Source organism: Lepus europaeus, chromosome 16 (genome assembly GCF_033115175.1).
Source record: "Lepus europaeus isolate LE1 chromosome 16, mLepTim1.pri, whole genome shotgun sequence".
NCBI lineage: Eukaryota > Metazoa > Chordata > Mammalia > Lagomorpha > Leporidae > Lepus > Lepus europaeus.
Genome location: NC_084842.1, coordinates 88804794 through 88825773, shown reverse-complemented (window position 1 = coordinate 88825773; position 20980 = coordinate 88804794). Strand labels below are relative to the sequence as shown.

At 60.0% G+C, this 20980-nt stretch overlaps 1 protein-coding gene across 8 annotated transcripts in view; it reads left to right on the top strand.

Annotated features, from left to right (window-relative positions):
* Window positions 1–20980, top strand: part of AFAP1 (actin filament associated protein 1) — a 183215-nt gene that overhangs the window by 93552 nt on the left and 68683 nt on the right. For all 8 annotated transcript variants that reach the window (XR_009868165.1, XR_009868162.1, XR_009868164.1 and 5 more), the window contains exons 5-6: window positions 9651–9862; window positions 13346–13525. Coding sequence is in view for 4 of the 8 variants with exons in the window: in XM_062212641.1 (XP_062068625.1) it covers window positions 9651–9862; window positions 13346–13525 (392 nt within the window). In the remaining 4 variants the exon portion in view is untranslated. The remainder of the gene's footprint in view (window positions 1–9650; window positions 9863–13345; window positions 13526–20980) is intronic.

Below are 20980 nucleotides of genomic sequence, written 5' to 3'. Positions count from 1 at the left end.
GTCATGGGGTAGTGAGGTCTCCACAGTCGCGCCGGCCACCACGCCCACTGTGCTGGCCACTTTCTTTGCCTGTTGGCGTATTGGCACGCGGAGCCCAGGGTGGCCAGGTGGCAGACCCCCATGTCCACTGTCACGGAGCCACACCACGGGCTGCCCTCCTCCATGGGTCACAGTTTGAGGGAAGGGAAGCTAGTGGATCGCCAAGTAGTAGTGAGAGGCGCCACGCCACCTTCGTCCGTCATTCTCAGACCCGGGAATCCTGGCTCTGGAAAGAGCAGCGCGAGTCGGAACGTGTCCTGGCGAGAAGTGTTCTGGGAGACACTGCCCCAGCCCCGTGAGGTGCTGCCACGGGACTGCACAACAGCTGACTGTGCAACAACGGAGCAACGGGAGCCGCTCCTCCAGGCTGTGTGGTCGGTTCTCGCATGGTGGTGGGGAATACGGCGAGGCCAGTGATTTCCGGAGCATAAGCCATTGTCTTACTCCGCCTGGTGTACAATGAGCTCCTTGGTGGTCAGCGAGGCTGTGTGGGCTGTGAGGGGGAGGGCGTTCTGCACACCAGGATGCTCTCGGCAGGAGCCTTGGGGACCAGGGCGGCATTGGGGACCAGGGCGGCGCGTTTCCTGCTATTCTCCCTGCGTGATGTGAGTGGCGCAGTGGTGAGCCTGCTGCTCCTGGCCGGTACATAGCTCAGGGCGTGCCGTCAGGTACAGGCCTCAGTGTTGGTCTCCGCGGGCTGCAGCTGGGCTGTCCACAGGCTGAGCCAGATTCCTTTCCCTGAGCTGAGGCCATGTTGGTGAGTCACCTGAGTGACCTCTGTGTGACCTGTGTGACCTCTCACCCCGCCATCAGGTCTCTCTGAGGAAAGAGGCTGAACACCGTGTGCAGACGGGTCCTGTGGTGACTGAATGTGGAGCACCTCACTGAGAGGGCTGTAGGCACACATCCTCACAGACACACTGTGTGCCCCATCCCTCACAGACACACTGTGTGCCCATGGCTCACACAGACCCACTGTGTGCCATTCCTCACACAGACACACCGTGTGCCCATTCCTCACACAGACACACCGTGTGCCCATTCCTCACACAGACACACCGTGTGCCCATTGCTCACACAGACACACTGTGTGCCCATTCCTCACACAGACACACTGTGTGCCCATTCCTCACAGACACACTGTGTGCCCATTCCTCACACAGACACACTGTGTGCCCATTCCTCACACAGACACACTGTGTGCCCATTCCTCACAGACACACTGTGTGCCCATTCCTCACACAGACACACTGTGTGCCCATTCCTCACACAGACACACTGTGTGCCCATTCCTCACACAGACACACTGTGTGCCCATTCCTCACACAGACACACTGTGTGCCCATTCCTCACAGACACACTGTGTGCCCATGGCTCACACAGACACACTGTGTGCCCATTCCTCACACAGACACACTGTGTGCCCATTCCTCACAGACACACTGTGTGCCCATGGCTCACACAGACACACCGTGTGCCCATTCCTCACACAGACACACCGTGTGCCCATTCCTCACACAGACACACCGTGTGCCCATTCCTCACACAGACACACTGTGTGCCCATTCCTCACACAGACACTCTGTGTGCCCATTCCTCACACAGACACACTGTGTGCCCATTCCTCACACAGACACACTGTGCCCATTCCTCACAGACACACTGTGTGCCCATTCCTCACAGACACACTGTGCCCCATTCCTCACACAGACACACCGTGTGCCCATTCCTCACACAGACACACTGTGTGCCCATTCCTCACACAGACACACTGTGTGCCCATTCCTCACACAGACACTCTGTGTGCCCATTCCTCACAGACACACTGTGTGCCCATTCCTCACACAGACACACTGTGTGCCCATTCCTCACACAGACACACTGTGTGCCCATTCCTCACACAGACACACTGTGTGCCCATTGCTCACAGACACACTGTGTGCCCATTCCTCACACAGACACACTGTGTGCCCATTCCTCACAGACACACTGTGTGCCCATGGCTCACACAGACACACTGTGTGCCCATTCCTCACACAGACACACTGTGTGCCCATGGCTCACACAGACACACTGTGTGCCCATTCCTCACAGACACACTGTGTGCCCATTGCTCACAGACACACTGTGTGCCCATTCCTCACAGACACACTGTGTGCCCATTCCTCACAGACACACTGTGTGCCCATTCCTCACAGACACTCTGTGCAGCCCTCATAGTGTGTCTGCGGACCATGCCCTCTCACGTTGACTGCCAGCCGATCCCCTGGCAGTGCTGGCCGGTCCGTGCCGTGAGGAGGAGCGGTCCATGAGGATCTGCAGCCTCTGTCGTGTAGCCCCGCTGGGCCCCGCAGCCCCCCAGAGCCGAGAGCTCCTTGCTGCTCTGAGTGCGTGAGCCCGAGCTCGGCAGCGCAGGCCACGTCTTTTCTTGGTGTCCTGGCTGCCGTGTTCACTCTCTGCTGGGCCGTCGGCCGCCGCTGGTAGGTTCCCGAGAGAAAAGTCGTTGAGTTCCAAGGAAGCCTCCCTGTGCCGCAGATTCCTGGAGTCAGCCCTGCCGGCCGGCTGAAGGCATCCGCTGTGGATTCTGGGACGGCCGGCGTTTGACAGGAGAGTCCCAGTGGCGTGGACTGAGAAGACCTAGTCCAGAGCTTAGACCTCACACGAACCCCGAGCGGTCGGAGCTGGCAGGTGGCGGTTCCTGGGTGGTGGGGAGAGGCTGGTCGAGTCTGCACTGCACCGACCCCGTCCGTCTCTGATTCCCTCCAGTGAGACGACTTGCAGCCGTCAGTGGTACCTGGGACCTGGAGTTGTGCCTATCCATGTCCAAGGGCTCCATGACCTCACAGGAGGAGATCCCTCGGCAGCTGGGGAGCTGTGAGCCTCCAGGGGGAGTCTGCTGGTCAGAGGCCACGTGCATGAGCGGCAGCGGTGTCCCGTGCCCTGTGCACCTCGGGGTGCAGCCCGTGCTCGCTTCCCTGCTTGCAGAGCCTCGCAGATTTCCCTCATGGCCGCCCCGTCCTGGCCGTACGGGAGGGCCGTGGCTTGCCGTGTCCTGGCCGTACGGGAGGGCCGTGGGCTGCCCCGTCCTGGCCGTACGGGAGGGCCGTGGCCTGCCCCGTCCTGGCCGTTCGGGAGGGCCGTGGCCTGCCCCGTCCTGGCCGTTCGGGAGGGCCGTGGGCTGCCCCGTCCTGGCCGTACGGGAGGGCCGTGGCCTGCCCCGTCCTGGCCGTACGGGAGGGCCGTGGCCTGCCCCGTCCTGGCCGTTCGGGAGGGCCATGGCCTGCCCCGTCCCGGCCAAACAGGAGGGCCGTGGCCTGCCCCGTCCTGGCCGTTCGGGAGGGCCGTGGCCTGCCCCGTCCTGGCCGTTCGGGAGGGCCGTGGCCTGCCGTGTCCCGGCCGTACGGGAGGGCCGTGGCCTGCCCCGTCCCGGCCGTTCGGGAGGGCCGTGGCCTGCCCCGTCCCGGCCGTTCGGGAGGGCCGTGGCCTGCCCCGTCCCGGCCGTTCGGGAGGGCCGTGGCCTGCCCCGTCCCGGCCGTTCGGGAGGGCCGTGGCCTGCCCCGTCCTGGCCGTACGGGAGGGCCGTGGGCTGCCCCATCCTGGCTGTACGGGAGGGCCGTGGGTTCTGGCTCGGCTCAGTCGATGCAGTCAGACTCAGCTTCAGTTCTTGTGGGGGTTTTGGCTTCAGATTGAGATTTTGTTTTTGCTTGCAGATGTTCAGTCCCCATGCCCCCTGCTTTTCTGTCCTTGTCCCTCTCGGCACTCAAGAGCCACTCACGGAAGTGCTCCTGTGACTTCGTGGGGTGAGGGCCTGTGCCCACAGGAAGTGCATTGCGTAAGACAGGTGCCGTGCGGAGGTGACCCCGGCTTCCCCGGGCCCGCAGAGAGCTCCCCGGCGCCTGCCTTTGGGGCTCGCGTGTTCCTCTGAGAAAGACAAGATTGGCTTCCGGGCATTGCGTCCCAGAGACCTCAAACGACTCGGTGTCCGAGGCTGCCTTGCAGGGTGGCTGGCGGGGGAGGGCCTTGTGGGTCAGTGGGTGCAGCCGCTGCATGGGCCACCTGCATCCCATCTTGGAGTGCCTGGGATGGGGTGCTGCCTCTGCCTCAGATCGGGCTTCCTGCCAGCATGCCTGGGGAGCAGCAGAAGATGACCACGGACTTGGGAGGCTCAGCTGAGCTCTTGGCTCCTGACTGGTTTGGCCGAGCCCTGGCTGTGTGGGTATGCGGGGAATGACCGAGTGGACGGAGAGCTGTCGTGCTCTTGCTCTGCCTTTCAAATAGTAACAGTGGTAATAATGGTAAAAAGGCCATCAAAGTCCCATTTTCCGTGAGCTCCTGGAAGTCCCAGGTGTTTCTCTAGCGTGAGGGCAGAACGTAGCCAGACTCGCTGCTCTAGAGTGTCAGACCACTTCTGTACTCAGAACTTCCCGGCAGCCATGGCTGGCTCGCGAGGTCCTGCCGCATCCGGTCCCCAACCCCTGTGGTGGTTACCCACTACCTGTCCCCCGCTGCTAACTGCCCCGCGCTCTCTGACTGCTGCCTGCGCCTGGCCTTGTGTGGAGCCCGTGTGGGTGCGCACGCTGGTCCCCACTGGCAGGTACCCCGAGTCCTGCTGTGAGCCGCCATGGAAGCCTGAGGAGCGCCCCCAGGGTCCGCTGGAGCGCAGCCGGAGCGCAGGTGTGTTCCCCTGGAGTCCGTCTGTCTCCTGCCTCCCCAGCTCCGTACTGAAGGTGGACACGGTCTGTGTCTAGCAGGCAGTGAGTGCTCCATCCTGCTGAGTGAGCAGAGGCTGCCTGCCCGGCTGATGTGGAGGTCAGTCCGTGCCCCGTGTGTTGCTGATGTGGAGGTCACCCCGTGCCCCGTGTGGCGCGGATGTGGAGGTCAGTCCGTGCCCCGTGTGGCGCGGATGTGGAGGTCGCCCCGTGCCCCGTGTGGCGCTGATGTGGAGGTCACCCCGTGCCCCGTGTGGTGCTGATGTGGAGGTCAGTCCATGCCCCGTGTGGCGCGGATGTGGAGGTCACCCCGTGCCCCGTGTGGTGCTGATGTGGAGGTCACCCCGTGCCCCGTGTGGCGCGGATGTGGAGGTCGCCCCGTGCCCATGTGGTGCTGATGTGGAGGTCGCCCCGTGCCCCGTGTGGCGCGGATGTGGAGGTCACCCCGTGCCCGTGTGGTGCTGATGTGGAGGTCACCTCGTGCCCCGTGTGGTGCTGATGTGGAGGTCGCCCCGTGCCCCATGTGGCGCGGATGTGGAGGTCACCCCGTGCCCGTGTGGTGCTGATGTGGAGGTCACCTCGTGCCCCGTGTGGTGCTGATGTGGAGGTCACCCCGTGCCCCGTGTGGCGCTGATGTGGAGGTCGCTCCGTGCCCCGTGTGGCGCGGATGTGGAGGTCGCCCCGTGCCCCGTGTGGCGCTGATGTGGAGGTCACTCCGTGCCCCGTGTGGCGCGGATGTGGAGGTTGCTCCGTGCCCCGTGTGGTGCTGATGTGGAGGTCGCTCTGTGCCCTGTGTGGCGCGGATGTGGAGGTCGCTCCGTGCCCCGTGTGCCCGTGTGACGCGGATGTGGAGGTCGCTCCGTGCCCCGTGTGCCCGTGTGACGCGGATGTGGAGGTCGCTCTGTGCCCCGTGTGGCGCGGATGTGGAGGTCACTCCGTGCCCCGTGTGGCGCTGATGTGGAGGTCGCTCCGTGCCCCGTGTGCCCGTGTGACGCGGATGTGGAGGTCACCCCGTGCCCCGTGTGGCGCTGATGTGGAGGTCGCTCCGTGCCCCGTGTGCCCGTGTGACGCGGATGTGGAGGTCACCCCGTGCCCTGTGTGACGCGGATGTGGAGGTCGCTCCGTGCCCCGTGTGGTGCTTAGACACTTGCAGTGCACCAGGAGGGAGAAGACGCGGCCGCCGCCCTGGAGGAGCCGTCCTCCGCTCAGGCTCTCGCCGGCCTTCCCTCTGGAAAGCGAGGTCGGAAGTGCAGGCAGAGGCCTGGTTCTGCTGCCGCCCACCTGGTCAGGGCCAGCAGGGCACAGGCGATGGCCGCTGTCCCGTGGTTCTCCTGCTGTTTCTGAGGGCTGGCGCAGGAGTCGGGACGCCAGGACTTGCTCATCCCTCAGCCTGGTCTGCACTCGCGGGGCCCAGAGAGGGCTGAGGCAGCGCCACCCTCAGGGCCCCGGCTCCTGGCTCTCGGCTGTGGGATTTGCGGGTATGCAGCGTTGCCCTTTTCTCATCTTTTCCCGGGGCAGTGCTTTCTGGGTCAAATGCAGTGGTTCTGGGCATCCCGTACCCCATCCGAACGGCGCTGAGGGCAGTCCCGCCGTGTCACAGCAGCGGTGCTGGCACACGGGGCCACGCAGCCCCGTGCGGCTCTCTGGTCTGCCCCATCTTCTCCAAAGAGCAGATGTCCACCTGGGACGCCAGGCCATGCACGCCAGTGCCTGCGCCTCCCGCTCATCTCTGAGTACCCGGACGGGGTGCCATGGGCCAGGACACAAACAGCCACTCTCCGTCCTGCGTCTTCCTTAGTTTTCACAAAGTCCTAACAGCATAATCTGAAGCTCGCAGACAGGCAGTCCCCGACCACGGCTCTGCCTGCTGGGCCGGGAAGCAGCCCAGTGAACAGGGGATGGCGAGAGCTCCGGATAGCTGCTGGAGTTCTTTTCTTTGTTTCCTGCTACGTAGGCCGAAGCCTTTGAAAACAGCGAGTCGGTGTTTCTGCTCCGTCAGAGGGCGGCTAGACAGTGGCTTGGTCGTCTGCTGTGTCGCTGTAGACCCCGCCCCTCCCCGCAGAGGGCGAGGACTCCCAGGGCCGTGGTGCACTTAACAGCTAAAATCAGAAGACCCAGGTGCGCGCTGCAGGGCTGCCACCTCGCAGCGGTGTGGGCTCGCAGCAGTCACGCAGTGAGCACGCGGGGTCCTGTCGCTGAGGGCTGAGAGGGCCCCGCGCTGGCTACAGATTGAAGCAGGCCTTGCAGCTGTACACGAGCGTAAGAGGCATGAGAAGGGCTCGGAGCTCATTTCCCGAATGAACCAAACCAAAGGCAGTTTGCCCATTTACAGAGAATTTATCTTTTTCATTCGTTCATTAAATATTTACTAAACTCACGTTCCTGAAAATGAGCTGGGTCTTAGGGATTCATGATCCTCCGAGTTCCTAAACTCAAAGAGCAGTCGCGTCCACTGCCCACCCCAAGTCTCTGCCTGCCCTGTCCCACCCCCGCCTGGCTTCTCTGTCGTATTCTGTCACTTCCCTCCATAGCCCAGTGTTCTAGCCATGCTGAAGTCTTTACAAACCCCTTTATGGGAAAATGCACTATATTTAACAAAGAGAATAAACAGTGAGCTTGCACCCGGCATCCTGGAAACAGCATTGTGTGTATGTCACCCCCAGGCACCCGCCCCTTCCCCGTCGCACCCCCCAGGTGGCCCCTGGCTGCGGAAGGCCCATGCCTCTGAAGCGCTTGGGACTGGCAGTGCCCTTGCTCCGGGTGTGCCGTCCTCAGACTTCTCATCCACTCGGCTGCAGCTCATCGCAGGGGCTGGCTCACACTCTGCGCGCGGCACCGGGCAACACCGGGTGGCGGCACCGGGTGGCCGCACCTGCCGTCTGCATTGCCCGGCGCTGGCACCGAGGCTCCCGGGGGCTAGCGAGTACTCACAGCCTTCACTGGACACTGGACACACTCAGTGTGGGGTTCTACTGAGATCTGCATTCGAGTGAGCGCTCCTGGCTGCCGCAGCAGACGGGCTTGGCCGATGGCCGGCGCAGTGCTGGGCAGCAGCGGTGGGTGAGAAGCCCCGGAGCGTCTGGCTGCCCTCGCCATCCTCTCTCCCCGCGAGCCGCTGCCTCGCCCCTCTCATTCACTCTTAGGTGTTCATTCTTCGGAGTTATTTTGGAAAGGGGATGTGTTCCAGATGGTTCCGGGCGTAGAGGGAATTCAGAGATGACTCAGACCCTGCTCAAGGAGCTTACCACCTGCCTGGGGAGAGGGGTGCTGATGGCGGTCGCTCTCAGCTAGTCATGTCTCCAGCGTGCCAGCCGACCCCGAGGGTGTTGCCGGAGTGACCTCGGCTCCCTTAGCAGAGATTGGCGTGCTGCTGCGTGCCAGCGATGTCGCGTTCAGCAGTGTTCCGCCTTTCTCCCAGGCTTGGGCCCTGACTGGGAGACAGGTCTGGGACAGTGGCGGTGCAGGGTGGTAAGTTTCGTGTTAGGCAGTGTGGAAAGCCCAGAGGCCACGGCTCCCAGGTCATAGGCAGGCAGGCCAGGGGCGAAAACGGAAGTCCGATTGCTCACAGGGTGGGGCTGGAAGTCAGGAAGAGGGGCCAGCAGGGCTGGGTTCTGCCGTGAGCTGGCTCCCTGGCCTGTCGGCTCATGGTGTCCGCACGTGGAGGCAGGGGTCTCTCTCTTCCTACAAGGAGGAGTGGGCTGCCAGCCTTGTGCCCTCGTTGCGTCTTAATAACCCCACTTGCTGAGAGCCTTGTCTCTACATACGTCCCCAGTGGGGGAAAGCCTCAGTATCTGAATGTTGAAGGGGACACGTTCAGTCCCTAGCACCCAGGTTTGGTGACACAGGGTTTCGTGGAAGAAGCACCAGTCAGGTGAACCCTGAAACACGAGAGCATTGTCAGGCAGAGGCAGAGGGGTGTGAAGGAGCAGCACGCGCCAAGACCCTGGGGTAGGAGCTGCGAGATGCTTGGGAAACTGAAGTCCTGGCCATGTACGATTTGTCACAGAGGGGTGCCTGCCCTGGGAAGGCTGGGTGTACGATTTGTCACAGAGGGGTGCCTGCCCTGGGAAGGCTGGGTGTACCTTGCTTTGGAAGTTCCAAGGATGGCCGGGGGCGGGTGGATCTTGGGTGACTGGAAGGGGTGTGTGTGGCAGCCCCAGAGCGGCGGCGGATGTTGTGGATTGGAAAGGAGACACGGTGGGGGCAGACGTGAGGCAGAGAAGCCGGGGGCCGAGAGGCCGGTGCAGCAGCTGTGGCGCAGTGAGGTGGCTCTCGCCCTGCGCGCCCGGGGGGAGGGGCTCTGGGTCTGCACTCGGTCCTGTCCGCGACAGATGGTCCAGAAGTTCTGAGTGGAGTTCTCAGTCGCTTCAATCTGGAGTTGTTCAGTTCCCACGGTGTAAGTCGTAGTTACTTGTTTGTTTCTTTTCTTTTCTTTTCTTTCTTTTTTTTTTTTTTTTTTTTTTTTTTGACAGGCAGAGTGGACAGTGAGAGAGAGAGACAGAGAGAAAGGTCTTCCTTTGCCGTTGGTTCACCCTCCAATGGCCGGCGCACCGTGCTGATCCGAAGGCAGGAGCCAGGTGCTTCTCCTGGTCTCCCATGGGGTGCAGGGCCCAAGGACTTGGGCCATCCTCCACTGCACTCCCAGGCCACAGCAGAGAGCTGGCCTGGAAGAGGGGCAACCGGGACAGAATCCGGCGCCCTGACCAGGACTAGAACCCGGTGTGCTGGCGCCGCTAGGCGGAGGATTGGCCTGTTGAGCCACGGCGCCGGCCAGTTACTTGTTTCTTAAGGGGCAAATCTCCCATGTCACCCAGTTCTCTGTCGTTAGAAATAAACGTGGGGGACTGTGGAGCTCGCGGCGGACGGCGAGGAGACCTTGTCCCGTTCCCTTCTTGTCAACAGATTATGACTCGGACGCCATGAGCAGCTCGTATGAGTCGTACGACGAGGAGGAGGAAGACGGGAAGGGGAAGAAGGCCCGGCACCAGTGGCCCTCCGAGGAGGCCTCCATGGACCTGGTGAGGGACGCCAGGATCTGCGCGTTCCTGCTGCGGAAGAAGCGCTTCGGCCAGTGGACCAAGCTGCTGTGCGTCGTCAAGGACACCAGGCTCCTGGTGAGCGCCTCTGGCCTTCCTGTGCGCGTGAGGTTCTGCGGCAGCCCTGCCTGGCGGGGTCCCTACCAGTGAGCGGGAGCCCGTGCGGGGCCCAGCGTAAACCTCTTCAGGGCTGCCGGGCCCTGGCCCTGCCCAGCCCGGGGCAGCGCTGTGGTCTCCGGCCGTGGGAATGCGGTGTCTCAGCCGCCGGGCCCTGGCCCTGCCCAGCCTGGGGCAGCGCTGTGGGCAGTGGGAATGCGGTATCTGAGCTCGCGCAGGCCGCAGGGCGCATTTCCTCATCGGTGTGAGTCAGTGAGCTCCTCAGAGCCGGGTCACAGATTGGGGGGGCGGGGGGGGGGGGGCTCGCGGCAGAGAGGGCCAGGCAGGAGGTGCTTTGGGAAAGCACAAAGCCAGTTCTCTCTGTATCTCTCCCCCTCCCTCTCCCTCCTCCCTCCCTCTCCTTCCCTCTCTCTCCCTCCCTCTCCCTCCTTCCCCCTCTCCCTCTCCCTCCCTCCCTCCCTCCCTCCATCTCTCTCCCTCCCTCTCCCTCCCTCCTTCCCCCTCTACCTCTCCCTCCCTCGCTCTCTCCCTCTCTCCCTCCCTCCCTCCCTCCCCCTCTCCCCCCTCTCCCCCCCCCTTCCTCCCCCCTCCCTCCGAGCAGCAGAACAGGAAGGTGGAGTGAGTAGCCAGAGCAGGAGAGCAGGCCTTGCTCCGGGGCAGGCTGTGTCGGGAGGCGGGAGGCTGAGAAGGTGAGGTGTGGGCTCCTTCCCGGAGAAGCCGAGACTCCTCCCCGCACTGGGAGCGTCCTCGCTTTCCCCTCAGGACCCTGGGAGTGGGCCTGCTGGAGGCTGCGTAAGGAAAGCGGGATGTTGAGGATTTATCTTCTGGAAATCGGTCTTTGGCGGAGCAGATCCTGCTTGTTCAAAAATCAAAACTCGTCTGTGAACTGCAGGGCTCTCAGCTTGATTCTGAGCCACATGTTGAATTAATATTTTTGTTCAATTTTTTAAAAAGCATGTATTTTTCCACATGGGTGGCCTGAGTTTCTCCCAGATTTCAGCCACGCCAGAAATGATGCCCTGGGGAATTTTAAAGTAAAGCATGAAGGGGAAGGTTAGCGTGGGCATTATTTACCGTCTGACCTAACAGCTGTGAGATGTGGCCGCGTTACACGACCGTTGTAGAAATACAGTTTAACGCGGCGTGCGGGGGCTCTGTGGCTGTGTGGGCGTGGGCAGGTGGGGTCCCAGGTCACTGCTCCCGGCCTCCCCACTTCACCAGCGCCTGTCTTTCCCGCGCTCTCCGAGTCTGTCTCCCAGTTAGCCTCCTGCCCGCTCCTCCTCTTTGAGAGCCAGGGTGAGCGCGTCATTAGAGCCGCTGCAAACGCCTGTCGCGCTAAAGCGCTGCGTCCCACAGAACTCAGGATCCACGCTCACTGTTCTGTAACGGAGGGCTCTCCTCACCGAGACGTGGCCTGTGTGCCGGCTGTTTGGCCTCGCGGCTGAGGTGCTGCTGGGCGTGGTGCCCCCGTTCACATGGCACCTGGACCCGAGTCTGGCTCTGCTCCCACTTCCAGCTTCCTGGGGGCGACAGGTCATGGCCCAGGTAGTCGGACAGCCACCACCCACGTGGGAGACCCGGCTTGCGTTCCATGCCCTCTCCCCCAGGGCCTGCACGCGAGGCAGAGCACCAAGGCCCAGATGCGAGGGCAGCTCTGTGGCCCTCCAGGGCCAGCACTCCCGTGGGGTCCCTGACCACTTTGTTTGAACTGCATTGCTGCGTAGCTTCTCGCCAGGTCCCTCCCTGGGGCGCACCAGGATGGATACCACTGCACAGCTGGCAGGCAGCTTCCCTGGAGACCCAGGCTGCTGGGACCGCCACAGTGCGTTTGTCACACTGCCGATGGCGGATTTTGAGGCGTCTGACTTAAGATACAAGCTCTGGCCGGTGCCGTGGCTCAACAGGCTAATCCTCCGCCTTGCGGCGCCGGCACACCGGGTTCTGGTCCCGGTCGGGGCACCGATCCTGTCCCGGTTGCCCCTCTTCCAGGCCGGCTCTCTGTTGTGGCCAGGGAGTGCAGTGGAGGATGGCCCAAGTGTTTGGGCTCTGCACCCCAGGGGAGACCAGGAGAAGCACCTGGCTCCTGCCATCGGAACAGCGCGGTGCGCTGGCTGCAGCGCGCTACCACGGTGGCCATTGGAGGGTGAACCAACGGCAAAAGGAAGACCTTTCTCTCTGTCTCTCTCTCACTGTCCACTCTGCCTGTCAAAAAAAAAAAAAAAAAAAGAATAAAAAAATAAAAAAAGATACAAGCTCTGACATTCCCCTCTGGCTCCTCCCGTGCCTTTTGCGCTGGTGGTTTCCTGCTCACCAGCCTCCCCTGCCTCGTGCACTTACCCCAAATGTGCGGAGTGTCTGGGACGGGGTAGGCAGTACCATCAGCTGAGGGAGCTTGGTTTCACCATTAGCTGAGATGTTCTGAGGTGTGTGTGTTCCCTGCCTGCACTTCTAGAGTGAGCGCCTGGGAATGTTCTGAACATAGGGGTCTGCTCCTCCCGGCAGGCAGTGCAGCCTGGGGCCCGTTAGCTGCGTCTGACTTTGGGCAGTTGCCAGCGAAACGGCAGAGTAGGCTGAAGACGGGCTGAGATGTGTGAAACGTCTCGTGTAATGTTGTTATTGCTAATGATGCGATATAATTTAACAGCTTGATAACAGCAAGACTCATTTTACTACAGTAAGGCAGTAGGCTCAGCAAGATTACATTTGGTGGAGGGGTTGGGGGGTCCGGATTAAAGTAGGAGCGGAGCTGGGACCCAGGTACCTGACCACCTGGACTGTGTCGCTCCCTGAGAGGTCGCTCTGGGCCCCAGGCGTTGCAGGCAGAGCAGCGACAGGGGCCTCCAGGAAAGGTTTGGGTCTGAGCTTTTTGGCGGAGGTTAAGCAGGAAGGGTGTGTGGAGGCTCTTAGTGTAGACTCTCCCGCCTGGCGGCTCTGGCGGGTGTGCGCAGGGACACACCCAGCAGCGTGAGTGTGGGCTCCATTGGCCACCTGGGAGCACACCCAGCGGGCTTTCCCTAGCCGGTGCTGGTGCTCCTCCTCCAGGGGAGCAGCTGCCTGCCCTTCACAGAGAAGGGGGCAGAGCCAAGCAGGAGGGGCTGCCGAGTCAGATGCCCACGTGGCTGCCTTGTCTCCCCACACCCGGATGCGCACTTGCAGCAAGCCTAGGACTAGACGAATGTCTGTATCGTGTGCTGTGTGCTTGCGTGTCGCTGTACACTGTGCATGTACACAGAAATGTGTTACACCTCGCTGGTGAAGTGTATTCCTGGAATTGAAGGGGGCAGCCCCGCAGGCCCAGGGCTCCCTGTGCCCTGCTGAGCCCGCCCTGCCCCCTGCTGGTCTGCAGAGCCGCTCTCCAGCCCCCGCCCCCGCCCCGGCACACCTCCCGACTCCTGTGCGCCTGTCCTGAGCTCCCCACACGTTGCTTTGTTGTGTTGGCTGCAGTGCTACAAGAGCTCCAAGGACCAGCAGCCTCAGATGGAGCTGCCGCTGCAGGGCTGCAGCATCACCTACATCCCGAAGGACAGCAAGAAGAAGAAGCACGAGCTGAAGATCACGCAGCAAGGCACGGACCCCCTGGTGCTTGCCGTGCAGAGCAGGGAGCAGGCCGAGCAGTGGCTGAAGGTAGGTGGCCGCGCCAGCCTCCGCCTCCGCGCCAGGGCTCCTGCCTCTGATTGGCTCGCAGAGGTGAACCGCAGCCCTGCTGCCTGTGCTGTTGGGCTGTTCTGGTGGCTTTGAGGCGATCCGAAACCTTGACCTTGTTCCCTCTGACTGTGTCTGGAAGGCAGTCTGCCCGGCAGTGCGGGCTGCTCCAGGTTTCTGCGGCTTCGCGCGTTGCCTCTGGACGCGGCTCCTTTGTTATTTATTCTGCTTAGCATTGCTTAGCTTATTGGATGTGTGGACTGTTATCTTAAATTTTCTTCTACCTTTTCTTCAACTATAGCTTCAGGGCCGGCGCTATGGTGTAGTGGGTAAAGCCGCCACCTGTGACTCCACAGGCCCCAGGCCCAGAGCAGCCTCAGTGTGTCCCCTGGGCCTCGCTGCCCCGGCCCAGCAGCCACCTGTCTGCTGCTCTCCACGATTCCATGGAAGTGGCTCTCGAGGCCTCTGTGCTGGCATCTCAGTCTCCATCGTGTTTCGCGGCTCATCCGCGCTGTAGCAGGTGTCCAGTGTCCGTCTTCTCATTGCATCTTCTCTGGGTCACACGCAGGAAGCCATCGCCGAATCCAGGTTCTAAAGGTTGCACCGCTGTTTCCTGCCCAGACACTTGTAGTGCAAGCTCTGATCCAGTTGGGTTACATTTCTGCATTCAGGGTGCACTCGGGACCCAGCTTCACCCTTCGTCCAGTTGTCCCTACAGAACTAACTTGAGGGGCTGGCGCCGTGGCACCGCGGATTAAAGCTGCCGCCTGCCATGCTGGCATCCCATGTGGGTGCTGGTTTGAGTCCTGGCCCTGCTAATTAGCTTCCTGCTGTGGTCTGGGAAAGCAGCAGAGGAGGGCCCAAGTCCTTGGGTCCCTGCACCCATGTGGGAGACCAGGAGAAGCTCCTGGCTTCAGATCAGCTCAGCTCCAGCTGTTGTGGCCATGTGGGGAATGAACCAGCAGATGGAAGACCTCTCTCTCTGATTCTACATCTCTTTGTGACTCTGTCTTTCAAATACATAAAATAAATCTTAAAAAAAAAAAAAAAAAAAAGCTAACTTGATGCTTAGGACTGCATTTTCCTTTGCCCCTGCATTTAGCTATCTGACATCCGTGTAATTGGTTTTGGGGTTCGAGACTCAGAGCCACGCAGCCTGCAGTCCATCCGAGGCCACACTTGCATTTGTTCCACTTGTACCCCCGGGTCCATCCCCTTGGTGCCCCCGCCCTGGCTGTCGGTTTTGCCAGGGACCTCATCCTTGGCAGGCCCTGCACCCAGTTCCCACAGAGCTGTCGGAAGTGCCACTTGCCCCCTTGAGGGCGGCAAGGGCCGCGCCAGCTCTGGCTTCCTGTCTGTGCCGGCCCGGTGCTTGCTCACTGTGGCGGCTCCTTTGTGCTTCCAGGAAGACGCCTGGCAGACTTCATCTTGTTTCCTGGTTGTTTCCTCAGCAAGGCTGGCCCAGGCTGTCGATCCTGTCTCCGCCTGCTGTGACAAAGCGCTTCCCTGTCATTCCAAGACAGTTTCAAGGCCAGATTGTAGGACGATGATGGCTTCTTCGGGCTCAGGACACATAACTGGGCCTTTTCACGTTTGTTGGAGCCGTTGCTCTGACTCAGTGGACTGAGCCTCTGCCTGCAGCACCGGCATCCCATACGGGCGCCAGTTCTAGCCCGGCTGCTCCTCTTCAGATCCAGCTCTCTGCTATGGCCTGGGAAAGCAGTGGAAGACTGCCCAAGTGCTTGGGCCCCTGCACCCACATGGGAGATCTGTATGAAGCTCCTGGCTCCTGGCTTCATATTGGCCCAGCTCCGGCCATTGTGGCCATTTGGGGAGTCAACCAGTGGATGGAAGACCTCTCTCTCTGTCTCTCCCTCTCTCTCTGTATATAACTCCCCATCTCAAATAAATAGAATCTTAAAAAAAAAGGCGGGGGAGCATTGGTGGTGGCTGTGGCTTCCCTCAGATCTGTGACATGGGAGATTGCGATGGACAGTCCTCCTGGGAGACCTGTGGACTGGACTTTCTCCCGCCAGGTTCCCCTCGGCTCCCAGGCTCGGACCTGGCTGTTGGGCTTCAGCCAGCTCTGTTGTCGGCGAGGCTGGAGCCCTTCACGGTTACAGAGCACTTTGCCGCCGTCAGCATCCATCCTCAGACGGCCAGCTGAGAACGGTGGTGTTGTGAGCAGTCTCAGGACGACGACATGACACCACGAGGGACAAGTGACTGAGCCGGAAGCCACGTTCTATTTGCATTCTGTGGGGTCACCTGACTTCCATGACCATAGCGCCATCCCTCAGTAAGCAGGGGATGACAGCTGGTGCCAGCTCCCAGCCGCTGGTGACCTACGGCCCTGCGGCTACATTCTGTGTTACCTGTTCCTCACCGAGACCAAGGAAGGCCACTCTGAGTCTTAGGGCTCCTCCCTTTGCCCTGTTCTTCCAGTTTTGCTAAATACTTTTGTGTGTGCAAAAGGAGCGCTCCCTGCTCACTGGTGTCAGTGTGGCGGATGGGCCATCTGCAGTGTCACCAGGAAGGGCTGGAGCTGACAACCGGGGACAGAACTCTCTCAGGATCTCAGATGCTGACGGACAAAGTCAGGTTGCATCTCCATTCACCACGGGCGAGGTTCTTGCAGACAGAGGCCCTGGGCCTGTCAGAGAATGACGCCTCCATGTGTGAATGAAGGTTGATTGCTGCCTTTTTTTTTTTTTTTTTAAGCATTTGATGATGTTTCCTTTTTTTTTTTTTTTTAAGATTTATTTATTTAAAAGGCACAGTTCTACAGAGAAAGAGGGAGGGAGAGAGAGAGGGGCATCTTCCATCCTCTGGTTCACTCCCCAAATGGCTACAATGGTCAGGGCTAGGCCAGGCCAAAGCCAAGAGCCAGGAGCTTCTTCCGGGTCTCCCACATGGGTGCAGGGGCCCAAGCACTTGGGCCATCTTCCACTGCTTTCCCAGGTGCGTTAGCAGGGAGCTGGATGGGAAGCGGAAGTGTGGGGTCTTGAAGCAGTATGTGTATGGGATGCTGGCCTTACAGGCGGCAGCTTTACCTGCTGTGCCACAACACCAACCCCTGTGGTATTTCTTAAAAGGGAGATAAATAATATGAACTAACTGAGTGGTCTTTTTCTGAAGAGTGTAAGTCGGTTAACAACTCTGGTTAACGCTTATGTTGTCATTTGCGTCACAGGCGACCGTGGGAGAGCCCAAGAAGACTCGGTTAGAAGTGAGAGGTGGCAGAAATAGCCGTACCCACCAGTTATGGGATTTTGATTATTTTAGACTTCCGAGACCTGAGAAATTCTAGTTTGTTCTCTCCAGATGCAGGCGTTGGCAGATCCCACCCGGAGGTGGGAGCGACGCAGACGCCCCGTGATTTAGACTCCAGAAGCCGAGAACCTCTCTCCTCTCTTGTTTTCTGTCTTTGCAAGGCCTAAAACGCTGCAGCTAGAACGGAGCTGCGCCTCCCTGTTTATTGACCCGCTCTTCCTCCACAGAGGCGGCTTTTACCCCGCACTTGGTTTCTGGTAGTGTCTGGATATGTTGCTTCTTAAAGGATACTTTCATTTACATATGTGTGCATACCCGCAACTGATGACTCATGTGGCTTTGGCCTCAGATTCCACATGTTTTGCAGGCGCATTTTTCACGTCGAATTGTTTGACCTTGGTGCTCTTGTGCGTGGCCAGGTGTGTCCCTGGCCCCTGGCTGCCCTGAGCAACTTCACGCGTGTTCGCCATGTCCGTCCCACAGTCTGCCCCGGGAAGGTGGGATACCTGGCCCTGGAGTTGCCGTTGTGTGCTCTCTCCGGCGTACGGCATTCTCTGTCGGCGGTGTAGGAGGCAGGCGTGTGCACGTGTCCTGTCGGGTCCTCGTACGCCCCGCGCCCCACAGAAAGGGGCAGTGCTCTGTACCTCGCTGCTCTTGCCTAACAAGGACATGTTTAGTTTAGAGAACGGAGCACTTCTCCTTCCTTGTTGGAGTTTGTAGCATTTCATTAATGAACGGATCTCGCTTTAGAAATCTTCGCCTCGCTTTCGTGAACACTGGATTGCGGTCAGTATTTCAGCGTGACAGACGGTTCTGCAGTACGTAACCATGTGTGAGCGTGTCACACGCTCGCTAGTCCGGAGGCCAGACTCCCAGAATGCCGACTGCTGTGTGAAGGTGATCTGCCTCGCTGGGAGGTTTCCCAGCTCTCCAGCCCAGCAGCACCTGGCTGGCACTCTCTGAGTGACTCCAGTGTCCTCTCGTGGGGGTCCAGAGCCCACTCTGGCATTGCAGTTTCTGGGAAGTGTCCGTTTTGTCTGAATTCTTTGCTTCAAAAATCTGTCGTTAAGGAGTTCCCAGATGCCGGAGGCCAAGCCAGATTTGGTAAGGGCCGCTCTGGCTCAGCCTGCTCATTCCCTCCGAGAGAGGCGGCATGGACGAGCAGATGGGGCTCGGCAGCCAGACAGGCAGGAAGGCAGACGGCATCCCGGAGCCCCTGCGAACGAAGCCTTGCTTGGCTTCTCTGCTTCTGAACTCAGTACACTAAGTATAAGAGAGCCGGGACACGGATGCAAAGGCCACTGCCACGTGGAAACTGCATAGCTGGTGCTGTGGCGTAGTGGGGGAGGCTGCTGCCTGCAGTGCCGGCGTCCAATATGGGCGCTGTGGCTGTGTACACTGTAGACGGTGAGCACACAGGTACAGGCTGTGCGCTGTGGCTGTGTACTCTGTAGACGGTGAGCACACAGGTACAGGCTGTGCACTGTGGCTGTGTACACTGTAGACGGTGAGCACACAGGTATAGGCTGTGCGCTGTGGCTGTGTACACTGTAGACGGTGAGCACACAGGTACAGGCTGTGCGCTGTGGCTGTGTACACTGTAGACGGTGAGCACACAGGTACAGGCTGTGCGCTGTGGCTGTGTACACTGTAGACGGTGAGCACACAGGTACAGGCTGTGCGCTGTGGCTGTGTACACTGTAGACGGTGAGCACACAGGTACAGGCTGTGCGCTGTGGCTGTGTACACTGTAGACGGTGAGCACACAGGTACAGGCTGTGCGCTGTGGCTGTGTACACTGTAGACGGTGAGCACACAGGTACAGGCTGTGCGCTGTGGCTGTGTACACTGTAGACGGTGAGCACACAGGTACAGGCTGTGCGCTGTGGCTGTGTACACTGTAGACGGTGAGCACACAGGTACAGGCTGTGTACACTGTAGACGGTGAGCACACAGGTACAGGCTGTGCGCTGTGTACACTGTAGACGGTGAGCACACAGGTACAGGCTGTGGCTGTGTACACTGTAGACGGTGAGCACACAGGTACAGGCTGTGCGCTGTGGCTGTGTACACTGTAGACGGTGAGCACACAGGTACAGGCTGTGTACACTGTAGACGGTGAGCACACAGGTACAGGCTGTGCGCTGTGTACACTGTAGACGGTGAGCACACAGGTACAGGCTGTGCGCTGTGGCTGTGTACACTGTAGACGGTGAGCACACAGGTACAGGCTGTGCGCTGTGGCTGTGTACACTGTAGACGGTGAGCACACAGGTACAGGCTGTGCGCTGTGGCTGTGTACACTGTAGACGGTGAGCACACAGGTACAGGCTGTGCGCTGTGGCTGTGTACACTGTAGACGGTGAGCACACAGGTACAGGCTGTGCGCTGTGGCTGTGTACACTGTAGACGGTGAGCACACAGGTACAGGCTGTGCGCTGTGGCTGTGTACACTGTAGACGGTGAGCACACAGGTACAGGCTGTGCGCTGTGGCTGTGTACACTGTAGACGGTGAGCACACAGGTACAGGCTGTGCGCTGTGGCTGTGTACACTGTAGACGGTGAGCACACAGGTACAGGCTGTGTACACTGTAGACGGTGAGCACACAGGTACAGGCTGTGCGCTGTGTACACTGTAGACGGTGAGCACACAGGTACAGGCTGTGGCTGTGTACACTGTAGACGGTGAGCACACAGGTGCAGGCTGTGCGCTGTGTACACTGTAGACGGTGAGCACACAGGTACAGGCTGTGTGCTGTGGCTGTGTACACTGTAGACGGTGAGCACACAGGTACAGGCTGTGCGCTGTGGCTGTGGACTCTGTAGACGGTGAGCACACAGGTACAGGCTGTGCACTGTGGCTGTGTACACTGTAGACGGTGAGCACACAGGTACAGGCTGTGCGCTCTGGCTGTGTACTCTGTAGACGGTGAGCACACAGGTACAGGCTGTGCGCTGTGGCTGTGTACACTGTAGACGGTGAGCACACAGGTACAGGCTGTGCGCTGTGTACACTGTAGACGGTGAGCACACAGGTACAGGCTGTGCGCTGTGGCTGTGTACACTGTAGACGGTGAGCACACAGGTACAGGCTGTGTACACTGTAGACGGTGAGCACACAGGTACAGGCTGTGTACACTGTAGACGGTGAGCACACAGGTACAGGCTATGCGCTGTGTACACTGTAGACGGTGAGCACACAGGTACAGGCTGTGCACTGTGGCTGTGTACACTGTAGACGGTGAGCACACAGGTACAGGCTGTGTACACTGTAGACGGTGAGCACACAGGTACAGGCTGTGCGCTCTGGCTGTGTACTCTGTAGACGGTGAGCACACAGGTACAGGCTGTGGCTGTGTACACTGTAGACGGTGAGCACACAGGTACAGGCTGTGCGCTGTGGCTGTGTACACTGTAGACGGTGAGCACACAGGTACAGGCTGTGTACACTGTAGACGGTGAGCACACAGGTACAGGCTATGCGCTGTGTACACTGTAGACGGTGAGCACACAGGTACAGGCTGTGCGCTGTGGCTGTGTACACTGTAGACGGTGAGCACACAGGTACAGGCTGTGTACTCTGTAGACGGTGAGCACACAGGTGCAGGCTGTGCGCTGTGGCTGTGTACTCTGTAGACGGTGAGCACACAGGTACAGGCTGTGCGCTGTGTACACTGTAGACGGTGAGCACACAGGTACAGGCTGTGCACTGTGGCTGTGTACACTGTAGACGGTGAGCACACAGGTACAGGCTGTGGCTGTGTACACTGTAGACGGTGAGCACACAGGTGCAGGCTGTGCGCTGTGGCTGTGTACTCTGTAGCCTGCACTGGATGATCATCCCTGCGTCTTGGTGAACTCACTGGCCCCGTTGATTGTTTGGGAACCCAGATGACACAGGCTGTTTTCAGGGCCAGAGTTCTGTCACTTCTCCTCACGTGCCTTGGCCAGAGCTGCAAGGGATGTTGGGAGACGTCATCTGTGCGTCCAGAAAGCAGCAGTCCAGGGAAGTAACCTACTTTATCTCCTGTTCAGAACAAATTAGCAAACCCCGCGAGATCCTTCTCTGAGGTCTTGCTTTCCCTTTCTTCTAAAAATCGTCTCCACCTCTGCTGAAATTCCGCTCTTCTTCGTGCGTGCTGTCCTGTTTTGGTTAAGTGCGT